The 18027-nt window shown below is 41.7% G+C and overlaps 2 protein-coding genes across 7 annotated transcripts in view; one reads left to right on the forward strand and one right to left on the reverse strand.

The window, feature by feature from the left end:
- Positions 1 to 8993: 8993 nt before the first annotated feature.
- Positions 8994 to 16591, reverse strand: LOC309660390 (uncharacterized protein; the record flags this gene model as incomplete). The annotated part of the gene is made up of 3 exons (XM_082460980.1): positions 8994 to 12633; positions 14400 to 16366; positions 16566 to 16591. 2 exons carry the CDS (start codon positions 16589 to 16591, stop codon positions 15619 to 15621), a joined length of 774 nt encoding a protein of 257 aa, XP_082317106.1. The 3' UTR covers positions 8994 to 12633; positions 14400 to 15618.
- Positions 15788 to 18027, forward strand: part of GSK3B (glycogen synthase kinase 3 beta) — a 206145-nt gene continuing 203905 nt past the window's right edge. For 2 of the 6 annotated variants that reach the window (XM_082460066.1, XM_082460065.1), the window contains exon 1: positions 15788 to 16852. In XM_082460066.1, the coding sequence (XP_082316192.1) occupies positions 16765 to 16852 (88 nt within the window). In that variant the 5' untranslated portion in view covers positions 15788 to 16764. The remainder of the gene's footprint in view (positions 16853 to 18027) is intronic. The other 4 variants (XM_082460063.1, XM_082460064.1, XM_082460067.1 and 1 more) reach the window with 4 other exon arrangements.

Consider the following 18027-nt stretch of genomic DNA (forward strand, 5'->3'; position numbering starts at 1 on the left):
ATTCCCACCAACGTTGTAGGAGGGTTCCCTTTGCTCCACACCCTCTCCAGCATTTATTGTTTGTAGATTTTGTGTTGATGGCCATTCTGACTGGTGTGAGGTGATATCTCATTGTAGTTTTGATTTGCATTTCTCTAATAATTAGTGATGTTTGAAGGACAACTTTGAATGCAAGACAGAAGAGCTTAAATTTTCTACAACAGGGTAATCAATTTAGGTTCCTGAGCAGCTGGGTGAAGTGATGACAGTGGTGTGAGAGTTAATTTGACAAGTGTGTAGGATGTGTTGGAGTGGATTTAAGGATGTTATACATACACAGTAATAACAAAGTCAAGCATTCATTTCATTATTTTGGCCTCCCAGAGGGGAAAATATTCCACTCCAGTATTATGGAAAAGAACTAATTAAATAAGAAATTGTAAGCCTAAGGAAAAATTCTGGGCTTAACTCTTTGTTGTCTCCCAATAATCATCCTCACCCATATCCCCTACATGAGTACAGGCCTTTAAAGATTTCGAACAATTTTCACAGGTGTTGTCTCATTACATCCCCTCAAAAACCAAGTGTTTTCCAACAGCAGAAATAGTCCTAAGCCAAGGCCAAGAAGCAACCAACCACAGACTCTTTTAGGCAGCCTGGCTGCATTAGCATCTCTTTATGGAAAGGTTTGCTTAGCTGATGTCTACTCAGATCAGGTACTCTTGGGCAGTGGGCTGTGAGTAATGAAGCATGGCAGTCCACCTCTGGGGGTGAGCTGAACGCAAGTGGATCCCTGAGCTCCTGGACATCCTCATGAGTGGACATTCACTTAGTTGTGTTCCCCAGCCTTTTGTGAGATGAAAGCCCCTCCCACAGCCAAGTCCTTTTCTTCAGGACCATTATCCTCTCACCTAAGGGTAGACCAGGCATCTGTCATATGGGAGCAGTTCACAGGCAAGGAAATAGGTTTCGAATGACCTGACAGATCCCACTAATAGGCAGTGCCTACTTAAAATGCTGTGTTGATTGAGAAGGACCCTGAGACTGAGAAGGACCCTGAGACTGAGTTATCTGTCATCCATGTCTCTACGTGCATAGAAATGGAATAAATGGTGCCACAGGTCCTCATTTTTGCTATGCCTGCCCTAGGCCTTAACACTTAGGGCTTAAAACCCCTACCCAGTGATTTACCTTTATCAATGTGGTTTCCGATTTGTCAGCTCATTAAGTTAGTACCATGCCCAATTATAACTATTTTGCTTTCAGCACAGACTTCAGCAGGTCCCTCATCAACTGCCTGGAAGGCCATCCCTAATACCCTCTCCCTTCTGGGTTATATGAAGCTCCTTTGCCATCCACTATGGCAGTTTGATATTTTTGGCAAATCATCATTTGGCTGTCAGCATAGTAGGCACCCGCTTCCTAAAGTAAAGTAATCCTAATTTTGGCAGGGAACAAGTTGTTTCTTAGGGAGCATGATGAGGCCTCTTTCATAAATTGTAATTTGAATGCCAATAGGTTATGGCCTCAACATAAAAGTTCAAGGAGAGGGATCAGTCTTTATTTTTTTAAATAAATAAATTAATTAATTTTTGGCTGCGTTGGGTCTTCACTGCGTACAGGCTTTCTCTAGTTGAGGTGAGCGGAGGCTACTCTTCGTTGTGGTGCGCAGGCTTCTCATTGTGGTGGCTTCTCTTGTTGCGGAGCACAGGCTCTAGGTGTGCGGGCTTCAGTAGTTGTGGCGTGCAGGCTCAGTAGCTGTGGCTCGTGGGCTCTAGAGCGCAGGCTCAGTAGTTGCTCCGTGGCATGTGGGAACTTCCGGACCAGGGATCAAACATGTGTCCCCTGCATTGGCAGGCGGATTCTTAACCACTGCACCACCAGGGAAGTCCCAGGGATCAGTCTTTTAAATGGGCACCTGGCAAAAGTACTCAAGTTTGTCCCCAGATTCACTGGGTCCTGAGCCACTTTCCAAAAGAAAAAAAAAATCTATCAGATTGCTTGATGAAGCTTTAGCCAGTCTCTGAAATTTGCAACTTTGTACTCATTCACTTTGGAGATAAATTTTAGTGTGTCTTTTCCAAAATCCTATAGAGTACCAAGTTCCCTGTAAATGTATAAAACGTCAACGTGGATTATCTCAAATTGTACTTTTTCCAAGAAGGAGATTCCAAACTAAGCTCAATTTTCCATTGTATGACCAAGTAATGCAAATCTTAACTTAGAAGAATACCTGTCTCTGTGCCAACTCTTGGCTTCTAGAGTGATCATCATACTGACCTCAAGTTGCTCCTCCAAGACACTACTGGTATCAGAACAATTTCTGTTTTGCTTCCAAGATAAACATTAGTATCCACATATCTTCTTAGTATACTCTTACTTACCTGTAATCCCTGATTTCTTCAGCTGAATTATTCTTTTGGCTATTCAAAATTGATCTGCAACCTGACCTCACCTTCCTAATTCTGACTCTACATAGTTATAGAGGACTCTAATGACTTCCTAATGATAAATATAATATCATTTTGCAGTCTTTTTAAAAAATTGATATAATGGTCCACTGCTTACCCTCTCGAACCATTCTTTCTACTATTTCCATACCTTTGCAATCCTTAAAAATGAGGGAGTCAACATCTCAACTCTGTTCTCTAAATTCCACTGTTTCTTAGATGCCTCATTCATCCTACAGAGTTAGTGGATAATCCCTTGTTCTCTTGATATAGCTCCAGATTTCCTTCTAGGCACTGGCCTTGCACCTCCTGCTGCTTTCTGGGTATGGCAAATACCCTATTGAAAAATTTAAACTAAATGGGCCTATAGTGGCCAGGGGTAACTGTAGTTTTGTCAGTGTGCTGTCCCAGCCTTTCACCTTAAAATTTTTTTGTAACAGAATTCCTCTTTTTCTTGTAGGGACATTACTCTATGTGCAGGAGTGAGTATGCAAGATGGGTCTGACCAGTAGAGTATTCCATTCTCTATTCCAACTATCACCTGAACTCCTATCTATATATAGGCATTCTCTCATTTTCTTGGTATTTATCATATGCTACCGTGGACCAATAATGAATTATTATAGTCAGCCATCTATTTATTCATTCAACAAATATTTATTGAGGCTTTTTTTGTGTGTTAGTTTCTGGTATACAGCAAAATGATTCAGTTTTTTAATATATTCTTTTTCATATTCTTTTCCATTATGGTTTTTTACAGGATATTGAATATAGTTCCCTCTGCTATACAGTAGGACTGTTGTTTGTTTATTTTCAATATATCTGTCTTATCCCTTCCTATACAGATTAGAAATTATTAAGGGTAGGGGCTTTTCTGGTGGCACAGTGGTTAAGAATCTGCCTGCCAATGCAGGGGACACAGGTTCAAACCCTTATCCAGGAAGATCCCACATGCCGTGGAGCAACTAAGCCCGTGCGCCACAACTACTGAGCCTGCGCTCTAGAGCCCGCAAACCACAACTACTCAGCCCATGCACCACAACTACTGAAGCCCATGCGCCCAGAGCCCACACTCTGCAACAAGAGAAGCCACCGCAATGAGAAGCCCGCGCACTGCAATGAAGAGTAGCCCCCACTCGCTGCAACCAGAGAAAGCCCGCGCACAGCAATGAAGACCCAACACAGCCAAAAAAATAAAATAAAAATAAACAAATTTATAAAAAAATTATTAAGGGCAGTGATCATGTCTCATATTCTTTTTTGATTCACTCTCATTAAGAACACCACTTTGCACATAATAAGTATTCAGTGTGTTCACTAGTTAAACTCCAGTTGCAACCGTATTTCAAATCTGGTGGGACTCTATATGTACATCTTTCTTTTAAAAAAATCTCTGATTCATATGGTAGATGCCATGAATAGTGTTCTGTACTCCAACAGTATTTGTTTTCAAGGGGTCTGTTTATTTTTATGCAGTTATTAAACACCAATTACTACACCATATAAAGGGAGTAAATAGACCAATGAGAAAAAGAAGGCCCATGAAAAAAATTTTTAAAACGATGTCACATTGTAAGGTACTTTCATTTTATGAGAGACTTCTCTTGCCTGCTCAGAGCATACCTTCATGCCTTTAAAAATATATATTATTCCAAGAACATAGTGGAATGCCATATAACTGTGACTGCTCAGTAAATATTTACTGATCGATGTGGTAAAGTTGAGCCAGAAACCTAATTATAGTTCTCTTTGCCTCCATTTTTAATCTGTAAAATGGGAGTACTATTACCTGTTTCATCTACCTTATGGGTTTTGTCTGGTACCTGTCCAATTCTATAATGTTCATTATGAGCCTATTAAGCACTATATGAAAGGTAAACCCCTGGAGTTGCCTCTTTGGCAAGATTTAGGTTCTAAAAACAGCATTTTTGGATGTATACATCTAAAATTACTCTTTAAAGGACCATAAATAATAAAGTCTGTCTTTTTATTTATTAGTTTTTCTCCCAATATTGGAACATATCACTGTTTCTTTCATTGAACCAGATGAAGAATTGTATTTAACTTGTATTATGGGTCATGTTGTAAGAAAAATAAGCCCTGTATTTTATTTATTTATTTAAAAAACATTTATTTATTTATTTATTTGGTTGCACGGGGTCTTTGTTGTGGCAGCTGTGCTCCTTAGTTGTGGCTTGCCAGTTCTTAGTTGTGGCACATGGGCTTCTTAGTTGTGGCATGCAAACTCTTAGTTGCAGCATGCATGTGGGATCCAGTTCCCTGACCAGGGATTGAACCTGGGCCCCCTGCATTGGGAGCATGGAGTCTTATCCACTGCACCACCAGGCAAGTCCCAAGCCCTGTATTTTAAAAACTATCAGCAAGCTTAGTTCCATGAAATGCTCACACTGATAAGTAGCATGTGGGGGATGGGGAGCACTGAGGGAGATTCAGCAGATTCACTTCTCACATTTCATATTCTTTATGAACTTATTAGTAATGGTTTTATAATCCATATTTCACTGGCTCCTGGCTTCCCTGCTGTTGCAGGACCTCCAGCTCCTTGCAAAGTCCCCTGCCCATAATTTCTAAGAGCCCGTGGGGAGTGTTCTACATGGACTCAAGAATAAGTCTTGTCTGTGGCCACATGGATGCCTGCTGCTGAGATTTCTGTTGTCTTTGAACACTTCTGGCACTCATCGCTGAGTCAGTCCCATTAAGCCAGGTCACCACAACCTTCTACTGGACATTTTCATGATCTCCAGTGTGGTTCTCAAGGAATCAAAATGCTTCTGTGTTTGCTGTAGTCTCCAATACTGCAAAATTGTATCATATTTCCTCAGAAGTAGAAACAAGGCCCAATCACTCATCTTCGGATTATATTTTGTGATGTAATAAAGATTTTAGTGCACTCCTATTTCTGGTTATGGTGCTTTCCAAGGAGTCCATGAGACTGCATGAGAGTATGAATCTTTAAGATAGGTAAGCATTGTCCTCTCAATCCAAGAGTTAACATTCAGAATTGGTTCAGCTGGCCTGGTATGGGCATTGACCAAGTGGAATACTGACTAGTGCATTGTAGCGGTGCAAATTGATCAAAAAGTAGCCTGGCCAACACCCTCCTTGATGGCACCCACACTTCTTGGCAGTCTTTCTGCCAAAACCGTTATGTAAATCACCCTCTTGGCAGTCTAAACCCACTAATTTGCCAGCTATGCCAAGATATGTTTGAACCCCAGTGGTGGACAGAGGTTTGTCCCAAGCTGTGATTCTCTGTTAAGTATTTGAATGCACCTATTTTTTAAAATTTGATACCCAAGTTATATTGCAGCAACAATAATGGAAAAAAAATTTAATGTAAGAAAAAACTTTCAGAAAACCAACAAATCAATAAAGCAAATATTTTCATTCTTAGACATTTCCTCAGAGTCCTTCTCCATATGCAAATATTTTATAAAGTTCTAATTTTAACGGTTATAATTAGGTTTCACTTTTTCAATTGTAATCATATTGCTCATTTTGCCAGCTTTTACTGAGTTCCTATTATGTGCACAGCATCAACTGAGATCAAAAGAAATGCTTTACATCTCCATGTAATTCCATTTAAGCAGGAAGAAAGATAAAAGGTAAACTATGTGTGTCTTTTGGCAACTCCTGTTGATGAATTTTTCACTTGATGGTTTCTCTGGTGCTTAGAAGTACTTCATTTTAACTCCTCTCATGCTAGATTAAAAGCTTAACCTTTACGGAATAGTTTACTTACATAGCGCTACAGCTGACTTTGCTCTGTAAGAGATTTGTTTTGAATTCTGAAGGAGCCCATACCCTTTTGACCTTGAAAATATTAAAACACATATATAGTTTAAACATGTATAGTTTTTAGTTTTCTCAATTTGCTGTGAGCAAATGTGTTTCCCACCATATCTGGCACAGTTCTGGGCATGCAGCAGACACATAATAAACACTTCCTAATGGAATCAGGATATTCAATATTGTGTTTTTCAAACACAAACCCAGCAACATTTATAAAAATTTTATAGAACCACAGCCAAAGCATTTAACGATAAAAATTGGAGTAACTGGATCACTTTTTTTTTTTTTAATATTTATTTATTTGGCTGCGCCAGTGTTAGTTGCGGCTTGCAGGATCTTTGTTGCTGCATGTGGGATCTTCATTGCGGCATGCAGACTTCTTAGTTCCGTTATGCAGACTTAGTTGCAGCATGCATGCAGGATCTAGTTCCCTGACCAGGGATTTAACCTGGGCCCCCCGCATTGGGAGTGTGGAATCTTACCCACTGGACCACCAGGGAAGTCCCAACTGGATCACTTTTGATAGGAAGACTAAATGTAAAACTGTATTCAAATTGTAAAGAAATAATTCGAGAAAATAGAAGAGTACTGACGAGAGGACGTGCTCAGCTGTCTCAGACACGTTGATTCCGCAAAAAGAAAAAAAACATCTGTGTTAGTATTTTTCTGAGACTCTTGAATGCTCCTAAAAAGTAGTAAGAATCATTTAGGATTCTTTTTCCTAAATTATTACTTTTATCTTCAAGTAATGGGCACTATCAATACATATACAGTATAAATTATAAAAATAATGAATAATAGACAAAGCAAAATATTAATGGGTTTACAAAACTGAGCTATAAACCCTTCCGCCAAGAATCCTTTCTGGTCTGATATATGGTACTTCCTACTACCCTCTGATCTGGATGTCATACAGGAACACACATTCCTTGGGGCTTTGTGCATTCTCTCCCATCCCCTTTCAGAATTCCATCCCACAGGGCACAGGAATGAAGTCAGAGCAATGATGCCTCTTGATGGCCACAATCCAAATGAAACTGTGGCCTGACTGAAGAAGACAGGCCCTCTCTGCATTCTGGAATTCCTTCTTGGATAATCCATGGGACTTAATTTCTCTACAAATGTTTCCCCCAACTCCAAGTTAAGCTATTTAATAGCCAAGGAACAAAATGACAATTTTCTTGTAACTTTCACATTCAGCATCAACCAGACATAGATTAAAGACCTAAAGAGTTTTGTTGTATTCTCAGATTTGAATCCTAGTTCCATGTGAACAAGAAAATATGACCATTTCTGATTTACTGCTGGCTAATGAGTTCTTAAAGTATTTGTTCCAACTGAGAGTTTTGCAGACTTTTAATATATTTAATGCACATAAAACAAGGCTGAATCACCTAGAATGTTGTAAAGAAGTATACTTGAGTCAAAGTATTCAATCAATACGTACTTGTCATTTTCAATTCATGTGAATTCACTTATTTAGTTCAATGTGGAAATATTAACACTCGTGTCTAAAGAAGCCCTTTCTTAAAATTGTGAATAGAAATGGAGTAAACGAAATAAAATTGAAACAGCTCAAAATAATCTAATCAGTTCTAATGTATTAACTGCATGATTATACCCTCTTTGGAGCAAAAATATGACAAGCATAAAAAACTAAAAGGATTCACCGAGTGTTTGCTTTCTTTTTATTTTAGACAGTATACTCCTTTAGATGTTAGAGTATTTATATGATCAAAGGCTTGATATGAAACTTTTAATATAACCAGAGTCTACTTCATAGTGGCAATGTTTCAAACACTGTCCCTCTTCTTTTTGGGTAGTCATCCATTATTTTCCCATTTGGGCACACCTCATTGGTTATAAGAAGCATGATCAAATATGTTGTCTTGTTACCCTGGGCACATTTTCAGCAACGGGAAAAACCACACAGTGTATGTTACCTCAGAGGCTCTCCTGCAGTGACAATGTCTTACATCTGCTACCTCCCATAATTCTCCACTGTCTACAAGACAAAGCCCAGATTTCTTGGTGTAACATTCAAAGCTTTTTCAAATCTGGCCCCAAACTACCTTTTAAGCTTTATCTTCCATTAGTCTCCTTTATCGGCTTTCTGTTCTAGCCAAACTGGCTTTCCTACAGTCAGATGAACAGACTCACACTGTCCTTAATTGCTCTGACAGCTGGATCCACCTAAGTTTACTAAGAAGGGGGTTTGTCTGATGGGTTGGAAATGAAGTGGCAGAAAATAGTTTATTTCCTCTTTCCTTTCTTCATCTCCAAATCCTACTACCTATCCTTTAAGATTCACTTTAGATTGAAGTGTCCTCCATTTACCTATTTTAAATAGGACAGCATGACCAATTCATTTGAGCATGAGTAACAACCATATTAGCAAATTATGTTCTGCCTTACAACTTGTTTATGGATTCAAATATGATCTTAAATAATTACTTATTTAGCTTTTCATGAGGTTGTTTCCCCAGAGGATAAGTTCACCGAGGGCACAGAGCCACTCAGGTGGCTCATGTACTTCTTTATTCAGGTGCCTAGCAGATGTCTTGCATGTAACAAATGTTGGCTAGTTTTATTAATACAGTATATAATTTATATTACAAAGGATTATCATCAGTAGAAATGTTAGCATTGGAAAGCTTTGCTGAGAAATTTGGAGTTTTTGTTAAGAATTCCATGTAATGAGAGCTATTCTGAGGAATATGTGAATCACAGTGAAGAAAAGAGGGGAGCCAATTTTCTTTTAAAACCCAACAAACATTAATTTATTGTAAAAATATGACATAAAAAGTTAAAGTGAATATTTTCATCTATAATATCCCAATATATTAACAAAATTATTCTAATTTCTGTCTTCCTTTCCACACTTGATACAAATGTTCATATTTTGCAGAATTGGAAATATGGTAATATACAATCAAGTTCTATATTTTTTAATTAGTATTGAGTTGCTATTAGTCTTTGTATTTATTCTTTTTTCTGTTTACATAATATGGACTTAGTAGAACATAATTTACTTAACTACACCTTTATTATCTGAGTCTGTTTCCCTTTCTTTTCTCTAGGCGCAGATCTTACATGCTACATAATTTCAAACTACCTCCAGTTCTCTGAATACCTTGTAACATATATTTCCGCCATTGCATAACTTCTTTTTGCCCAGAATGTTCTTCTCTTCCATCATCTAAAAAACTAATCTTTGTTTAAAACAGTGGTCTACAAGATGAATGGATAAAGAAGATGTGGCACATATAAAAAATGGAATATTACTTAGCCATAAAAAGAAACAAAATTGAGTTATTTGTAGTGAGGTGGATGGACCTAGAGTCTGTCATACAGAGTGAAGTAAGTCAGAGAGAGAAAAAGAAATACCGTATGCTAATGCATATATATGGAATCTAAAAAAAAAAAAGGTACTGATGAACCTAGTTGCAGGGCAGGAATAGAGAGGTAGACATAGAGAATGGACTTGATGACATGTGGTGGGAGGGCAAAGCTGGGGCAAAGTGAGAGTAGCATCGACATACATACACTATCGAATGTGAAATAGTTGGCTGGTGGGAAGCAGCAGCATAGCACAGGGAGATCGGCTCAGTGCTTTGTGATGACCTAGAGGGGTGGGATAGGGAGGATGGGAGGGAGGCTCAAGAGGGAGGGGACATGGGGACATGTGTATGCATATGGCTGATTCACTTTGTTGTACAACAGAAACTAACATGGTATTGTGAAGCAATTATACTCCAATAAAGATCTATTAAAAAAAACAAAAAAAAACCAACAAAAAAAAACAGTGGTCTACAAACTTTTTTGTTCTTATACTGTACTAGTAAAAAATTTTAATATCAACCCCCAAAATTTCTGCATACTTATAAAACATATATTCTTGAGCTAACCCCCAAATATTCTGCATATTTATAAAACATATACTCTTGAGTTAATATGATATGTATATATAAGACATATACAGGAATAAAAAAGGATAACAAGCATAATAAGCAATATTTTAAAACGATATTATTTAAGACCCAATACTTTTTTTAAAATTAATTAATTTATTTTTGGCTGCATTGGGTCTTCATTGCTGCACGCAGGCTTTCTCTAGTTGTGGTGAGCGGGGGCTACTCCTTGTTGCAGTGCGCGGGCTTCTCATTGCGGTGGCCTCTCGTTGCGGAGCACGGGCGCGTGGGCTTCAGTAGTTGTGGCGCATGGGCTTAGTTGCTCTGCGGCTTGTAGGAATCTTCCTGGTCCACGGTTCGAACCCGTGTCCCTTGCGTTGGCAGGCGGATTCTTAACCACTGTGCCACCAGGGAAGTCCCCCCAATACTTTTTTATTCTCACCGCTAATCCCCCACCCCTCCAAATTATTAACTGTCCCAGATGCATAGTCTTTAAATGTTTTGCTAATTGTGAAGACTTCACACTGGCATTTGCTATATCTGTCATACTTAACCTTAGGGTAAACTTTGACTAAAAAATAGTGGATGGTTCATATTTCAAAAATTCTTGAGAATTCCAAAAATTTCAGGCCTACTTCTTGTCCAATTTGATTAGCTCATTACTGTTTTTAACCTATTGATGTGACTGATGAAGAGTTCCTACTAAGAGTAGAATGTGAGCTTTGCCATTTTGTTTGTTCTTTTATCTACACTTTATTTGCAGGAATCATTTTCAATCTATGAGGGTCAAGTTAGTTAAAAATCAAATAATATGACTGCAAATCCATTAATTAAGCACAAGTAAAGTGTCATATGTTGCTGAAAATTTTAAAAAGCAGGAGGGTACCGTATATTCACAATCCCTTCTAGGCTGTGGATTCATCCCCTTCCTTTAGGAAAACTGTATGGTGGACCATGTGACCCCTTCCTTTGACATAGGGACTGAGGAGGGCACCACTGTCTACCAGTAAATTAACCATTGGAAAGGTAATTTCTTACGTTTTAAGATAAAAATAAGATTTAGTAGTTCTAGCACTCCAAAGGATCATCCTATACAACCTCTGGGTATATACACGCAACTTTGGAGACCGGTAGTTTAAATACAACTTGGAAAATGATCTCTGGGCCGCTTTTCTTCCATAGCTGCCCAGATGACATTGTGGTGGTGTCTGTTTACACGTCTCCACTCTACAAGAGCTCCCCCTAAGACTGGAGCAAGACAGTCACCTCTGAATGACTTTTATTCATCTTCACACTCCTGTATTCCTAAGACTTGGCACAGTGTCCTATAAATCAAATTGAGCAATTTCACACTGCTACTTTTTTTCTTTGGTTCTTCTGCAGTCTTACCTTTGTTTTCTCTTTTTAAGTATTTTGTTTCTTATGTAAAGGTGGAAAATGAAGACAATACTGGAAATCATGAATACAATAAGTATCATCCAAAATGCCATCAAAATGAATATTTCTAGACTCCTATGTGTGGGTGTGCAAGCACACACACATATGCAGTTTTACATAAATGGGATAAACAATGTTGTTTTTTGATGGAGAGCAGAGTAATCTAATATAAAGAAGCTGGATCAAATATACTCGGCTGTAGATTCCATTCCAGCTCTGCCATTTTCTAATTGTGTGGCCTTCATCAATGTACTTATTGCTCATCCCCCCTCCCCAATCTATTAACAAAAGAGTTAATACTGGCAATCTCTTGAGGTTTAGGGAAGGACTGAACAGGCACTCAGTAAATGCAAAATTTGTTCCTTCCTCTTCATCTTCACATTGACCTTGTTATTGGAGGGTTTTCCTAGGGTTCATTACTAAACAACTCTTTTCCATCTTATAGTATCTGACTGCAAGTATCTGGAGCAGAGACCATATCTTATTAAATTTTGAAGGCCAGCACCCGACAACATTTAGGTGTTTAATATACGTTGGCTAACTAAATGAGGTCCTAGGAAGAGTTTGCTTGTGAACTTCTGTTTGTACTGACTGACCCTGGGTTCATCTAAATAAACAGCATCTCATATTCTATCTGCTATCTTCATTATTAAACCTGCATACATTTTCTTCTAGTTTCAATTAAAAATGCAGCTAAGTGATTCTGAGCAAGTCACTTACTCTAGTGTGTAGTTTCCTCATTTGTAAACACAATAATAGTTCCATAACAGTACTTCATAAACTTCATTAACGTAATAGTACTTCCTAAGTGCAAAGTGCTATACAAATACATGTAATTACTATAGAAGCCAGTTCATTGTGCACTTTAATTTATAACTCTTACCTTGTGGACAGGCTCACCAACCTCTTTTTTTTCCCCCCTCTACTACACTACTTACCTGTTCTGTATCACCCAGCTTTCCTTTATTCATCTTTTTCTAGTCCTCTGGTTGGTTACTGTGGCTCAGAATCACTGATATTTGCAAGGCACCACCTGATGAGCCCTAAAGGAAACCAAACCATTAGAAACCAAACTAGGGGATGTATTCACAACCAGGCACACACAGTTGAAGACATAAGGCTTAGAATTTAAGATAAAGCAAGACCAGGAGAGGTGGGGACTATGTTTGAGAGAGAAGTACAAGAGATCTGAATCCTGGTTCTGCTTACTTTAGCTCTGTGGACTTTAGATAAGTCAGTACACCTTTCTGACCTTCAGTTTCCTCATCTTTTAAGTGGAGGTGATAACAGTACTTACATCATACGATTATAATTTGAGATAGCATGTGTGAAGCACTTAAGAACAGTGTCTGGCACATTATAAACACTCAGGAAACATTAACTATTAAAATTATTAAAAACTGATAAACGGTTGACAGCAGGTGGGAAGGTAGAGGAAGAATTTGAAAGGTCAGAGAAACAATCATGGAATGTTAATTTCAGTGGTTCTCTATTTTTTCCTAAACTTCTCCCTCCTTATGTCCTAATTCTAGATTGAACTACTTTTTTTTTTTTTTCCTATAAAATTTCCCCCCTCTTGGTCAGATTTTTTTATTTTAAACAGCATCAGTTCAAAATATTTGAAGGCAGCAACAGTAAAGCTACTAATCATAACCTTAAGGTAGACTATTTTTGTACTTTATTATATACAAAAGAATAGCCATGTTTCCAATTTGTATAACCTAAACATTTGTTATTCACTTTCCTGCTGGTATAACTGGGAGTAGGGATGGGGAGTAAAGAGGAAGGCAGGATTTCGAGCTTTGCCTCAGTGTTTTAGGGACTAGTGGCAAAGGTCTTTCATAATAGTTTGCAGGGAGAGGCAACAATCATTTGACAAAATTGCCATGCACTGAGTTTGCTTTTAACATTCTTTACCCTTCTCCATGACATCCAGAAGCCTCACGTTCTCTCTTCACTGCAAAGAACAAGAGCTGCTACCACTCCTGGGGTATATAAAAAACCTGTCTTCATTGCAAAGAACAAGAGCTGCTACCACTCCTGGGCTATATTAAAAAACCTATGTCCAGGTTTGAGATTACAAATTGATTGCATGTTGGCCACATCTACCCCGGGATGTTTTTAATTCGGCCTGTAGGGTTTGGAAATATTGGTGTAAAAATCGAGGGGTTTCATGCAAAAATCCTGCTTTACGGTTTCTCTTGGGGGAAAAAAACAGAATACCTCAGAACACTGGATCCACATTCTTCAGGGCAACAATCTGCTAGAGCCGAACAGCTGCTCCTTTCAGTTACAGCACGGACACTCCAATTTGCCACGTTGCTTATCATTCCCTATTGTTTTACACCAGGCCAGTTTCACTCATTTGCTTTGCTTTTCTGGCCCCTGTAGACATCTGAGTTTGCAAACACTATCTAGACCTTTCCGTTCTCCCATCAAAGCTTACTTTGTTCTGTCCCAACTTCCTCATCAGTTTTCCAAAGCAACAGCTAGTTAACCTGACCAAGTATGTGTATTTTTATATGTGCTCCCAGAGATAGTATCTTAACAGAAAGGGATGACTCTGCAAGTGGAAATTACAGACACCACGGGATTGATGGCAACTGTCCTTTCTACTTTTTCTGTAGCCATACCTCACTGTCCTTAGGCAAACCACGGGAATCTGACTACTGGCCTACGTGCGAAACCAACTTATATAGTACTTTTATAGGTCACCCTAGTTCCAAAGAACCAAAAACTACAAAGGACTATTCTGACTCCCCGTTTCCTCAGTCTTCGGGATATCCGACCTGACGGCACTTCCCCTCACCTGCTTTTGGGGCCCGTTCTGCGCTGGGCAGTCGCGCCCGAGGAGCGCGCGCAGCCAGCATGAGCTCATTTCTCAGGGGCGTTTCTGGAAGGCCGGGCTTGGCCGGGCGCACGAGGCGCAGTCGCCCTCACTCTTATCAATGGCCTCCGCGACTGGGCGGGGCGCGGCCGCCGAGGGGCGCTGCCTCTCTGGAAGCTTTGTTCTCAGTTTAGCGCCCAAGAACTCGCACCCAGCCGGGGAGGCGCCCTGGATCCGTCTGGCCCTTCCGGGGAAGACGCCGGCGCTCAGGACGCGCTCTCCTGGGCGGAGGGGCGCCTCGGGCGCGCAGAATTAGCCCCGCCCCGCCGAGAGCCTCCAGTGGGTGGGGAGACCCCTCAACCCTCCGTTCGCTCGAGCGCTCCGAGCCCAGCGCCGCCGACCGCAGCAGTTTCACACCGGCTCGCGAAAGGCTCCCGCTCCCTATCTGCGGTTTCCACACAAGCTGCAAGTAGCCGCAGGCGAGCCCGTCTAACCATCCGCCACGACCCCAGTCGCGCTTCTCCCCGCTCCTGGGACCGCCACCGGAGGCCGAAGGCCAATCACACTGCAGCTAGGTCTTGCGATTGGACGGCAGCGAGGGCCGATTGGCTGCCGCTACCGGTTTCGACCTCCCTCCTTTTCCCTTTTGCCCCGACTCCGGCTCCAGAGCTTCAGGCCAATGAGAAGGCGCTTTATAGATGCCCTCCCTTCGCTCTCAACTTCTCCCCACCTCGTCGAGGGAGGAGACGTCCTGACTGGCCAGACTGTCCTCGGAAGCCCCATTCCTTCACCAATCACCGAGGGAGGTGCACTCCCAGCGGAGTTTCGGCCAATTACAAAGCGGCCCCGGCGCCCAGCCGTGCGGTTTCACCAGCGACTCCGGGCTTCACCGTCCTTAACTCTTCAAGCTTTTTCCTGAGGGCCGGCGACTCTGATTGGTCACTGTTGCCATTGTCGAATTTCTCCTCCAGCCAGCCACAAGACAAGGCGAACCCACCTTCTTCTCGGTCGGCTACCTTCGGCATTTTCCGTCCTTGGGCGTGAATTTCCAGCGACACTTTCTAATTGGCTCCTCAGGTCGATCGGCTTTTTCCGGGAGGATCCGCAAACAAACGACATCCGTGATTGGTTCCGCTCGGGCTTCGGCTCCCCTGCCGAAGGGGGAGGACACTCGGCTCGGCCGGCGATTCCCAGACGCCTGTTACGCGGACGCGGGGGCGCTGGGCGGTGTAAGGCTGGGTGGGGGAGGAAGGAGGCGGAGGACGAGTAGGAGGGGGGAGGGGGAGTGGAGAAAAGCTAGGCGGCTGCGCAGACGGCACTCCTCACACAGAGCTGCCCCCGACCCGGGCGAATGCAGGCTTGTGCTGCCGCTGCCGCCGCCGCCGCCGCCGCCGCCGCCGCCGCCGCCGCCCGGGCCGAGTGACAAAGGAAGGAAGGAAGCGAGGAGGAGCCGGCCCCGCAGCCACTGACAGGGCCCGGGCTGGGGGCAAAGCGCGGACACTTCCTGAGCGGGACCGTGCAGAAGCGAGGGGCGGGAGGGCGGCCGCGCTGGTGCCTTGGACGGGGGAGGGGGCCCCGAGGGACGGAAGCGGTTGCTGGGTTCCCATGTCCCCGGCGTATGGGGAGCAGTCGAGGAGCCGCTGCCTGGGGTCTGAAGGGAGCTGCCTCCGCCACCGCCGCCGCCATGGCCGCTGGATCCAGCCGCCGCCTGCAGCTGCTCCTGGCGCAATGAGGAGAGGAGTCGCCGCCACCGCCCGCCTCTGACTGACTCGCGACTCCGCCGCCTTCCAGTTCGCCGGGCCCGTGCCGTCAGGCTGCCGGATCCCGCCGCTGTCGGAGCCGCAGCGTTTCCCGACGCATCTCCGAGCCACCCCCTCCCTCTCCCTCCCTCCTTCCCATCCCCCTTTCTTTTCAAGCGTGAGACTCGTGATCCTTCCGCCGCTTCCCTTCTTCATTGACTCGGAAAAAAAATCCCCGAGGAAAATATAATATTCAGAGTACTTATTTTCAATCAAGTATCTGCCCCCGTTTCACGTGATATATATTTTTTAGGCCCTCCCAACCATTTCTCCCCTCCAAGGAAAGGGAGGGGAAAGAATTGTATTTTTTTCCCAGCTCCCGATCAATCTATATGTTAAATATCCGTACTGATCTGTCTTCAAGGAGAAATACATCGCTCGCTTTTTTTTATAGCTGTACAAAAGGAGTGAAAAGCCAAGAGGACGAAGTCTTTTTCTTGTGGGAGAACTTAATGCTGCATTTATCATTAACCTAACACCCCAACATAAAACAAAAGGAAGAAAAGGAGGAAGGAAGGAAAAGAAGGTGATTCGGAAAGAGAGTGATCATGTCAGGGCGGCCCAGAACCACCTCCTTTGCGGAGAGCTGCAAGCCAGTGCAGCAGCCTTCAGCGTTTGGCAGCATGAAAGTTAGCAGTGAGTATTGATTTTATTTTACATCCCTTTTCCACCTCATCCTTTAAATAAGAGACTTTAAAATATCAGGATCTTAAAATATGAGACCTTCTGATATAACAGTCGGAGGTAATGGAAAAGGGCAAAAACCTGTCTTCAGTCAAGGATGAGGCAGCTCCCTCTTTTCTCCTCCCATATCCCCTCCCCCGGTCTTATTAACCTTGAATTGAGGGAATATGATTTTTATTTGGATGATTCGATCTGAAACTTAGTTCTTTTCATATAGTTTTCTTGCAGTTGATAGCTTTATCAAGCGGTTGAGTTTTTCCATCTTAGAATAGCGATGGAAGTGTTTACTTGCTCATCCTTTTGAATAAAGCGAAGGACAAGACTCATAAACCATTATGTGCTTTTGCAGAGTGTGTCTTTTGGAATGAGGGATAGTTTAGTTAGCACAGGTCTCAGGGGTTATCATAGTTTTGTATACTTAATAGAGGAGCTAAATGTCACTGTCTCCTAACATTTCTTTCTTGCCTATGTGACTATACAAAGTATGTGTTCATAATCCAGAGATGAACTTGCTCCGTAACCACATTCTGGTTTGGAGGCAAGCTTTGATTCTTCCCTTTAGAAGGGACCGGTGGGGCTGATTGATATGCAGTAGCAGTAGTATCTCAACATGCATTGTTCTAAATTGGATAAGTGGTATAATATGTTATCTCTTAACCTTCCCATTTTGACATTACTAATCTACCACTATAGAATTAACGTTTAATCAAAAGGTAATTTGGAAGTACATCCAAGTTTTGATTGGGGTTTGTATTGTCATGTTGCCAAATGCTAAGTTGAATGTTAATTGTCACTGACTCATCATTAAAGTTCAGTTTTAGGGTGCCATTGCACTCAGTACTTGCTAAATGATCTAGAGTTCAGGGGTTCCTTCTTAAGACTAAAATACTCTTGCATTGGTTTCCTGTTGAATTTAGATAAGACTATGGAGTTAGAAGAATATGGATTTAGACCTTTCCATCATAGGTTTTGCAGAAGGCTGTGGTCCTGCATATAATAGGGATATTTGGGCTGTGTTCAAGGTTGTTGCTAGACTGTACCGTCTTCCCTGATTTGTGCAGAAAAGTATATGTTGAGTGTTCAAGTCTATACTATGTGTCCAATGTTCTAATGTTCTCTATATGTGG

Source organism: Balaenoptera physalus (genome assembly GCF_965194825.1).
Source record: "Balaenoptera physalus genome assembly, chromosome: 4".
NCBI classification, from domain to species: domain Eukaryota; kingdom Metazoa; phylum Chordata; class Mammalia; order Artiodactyla; family Balaenopteridae; genus Balaenoptera; species Balaenoptera physalus.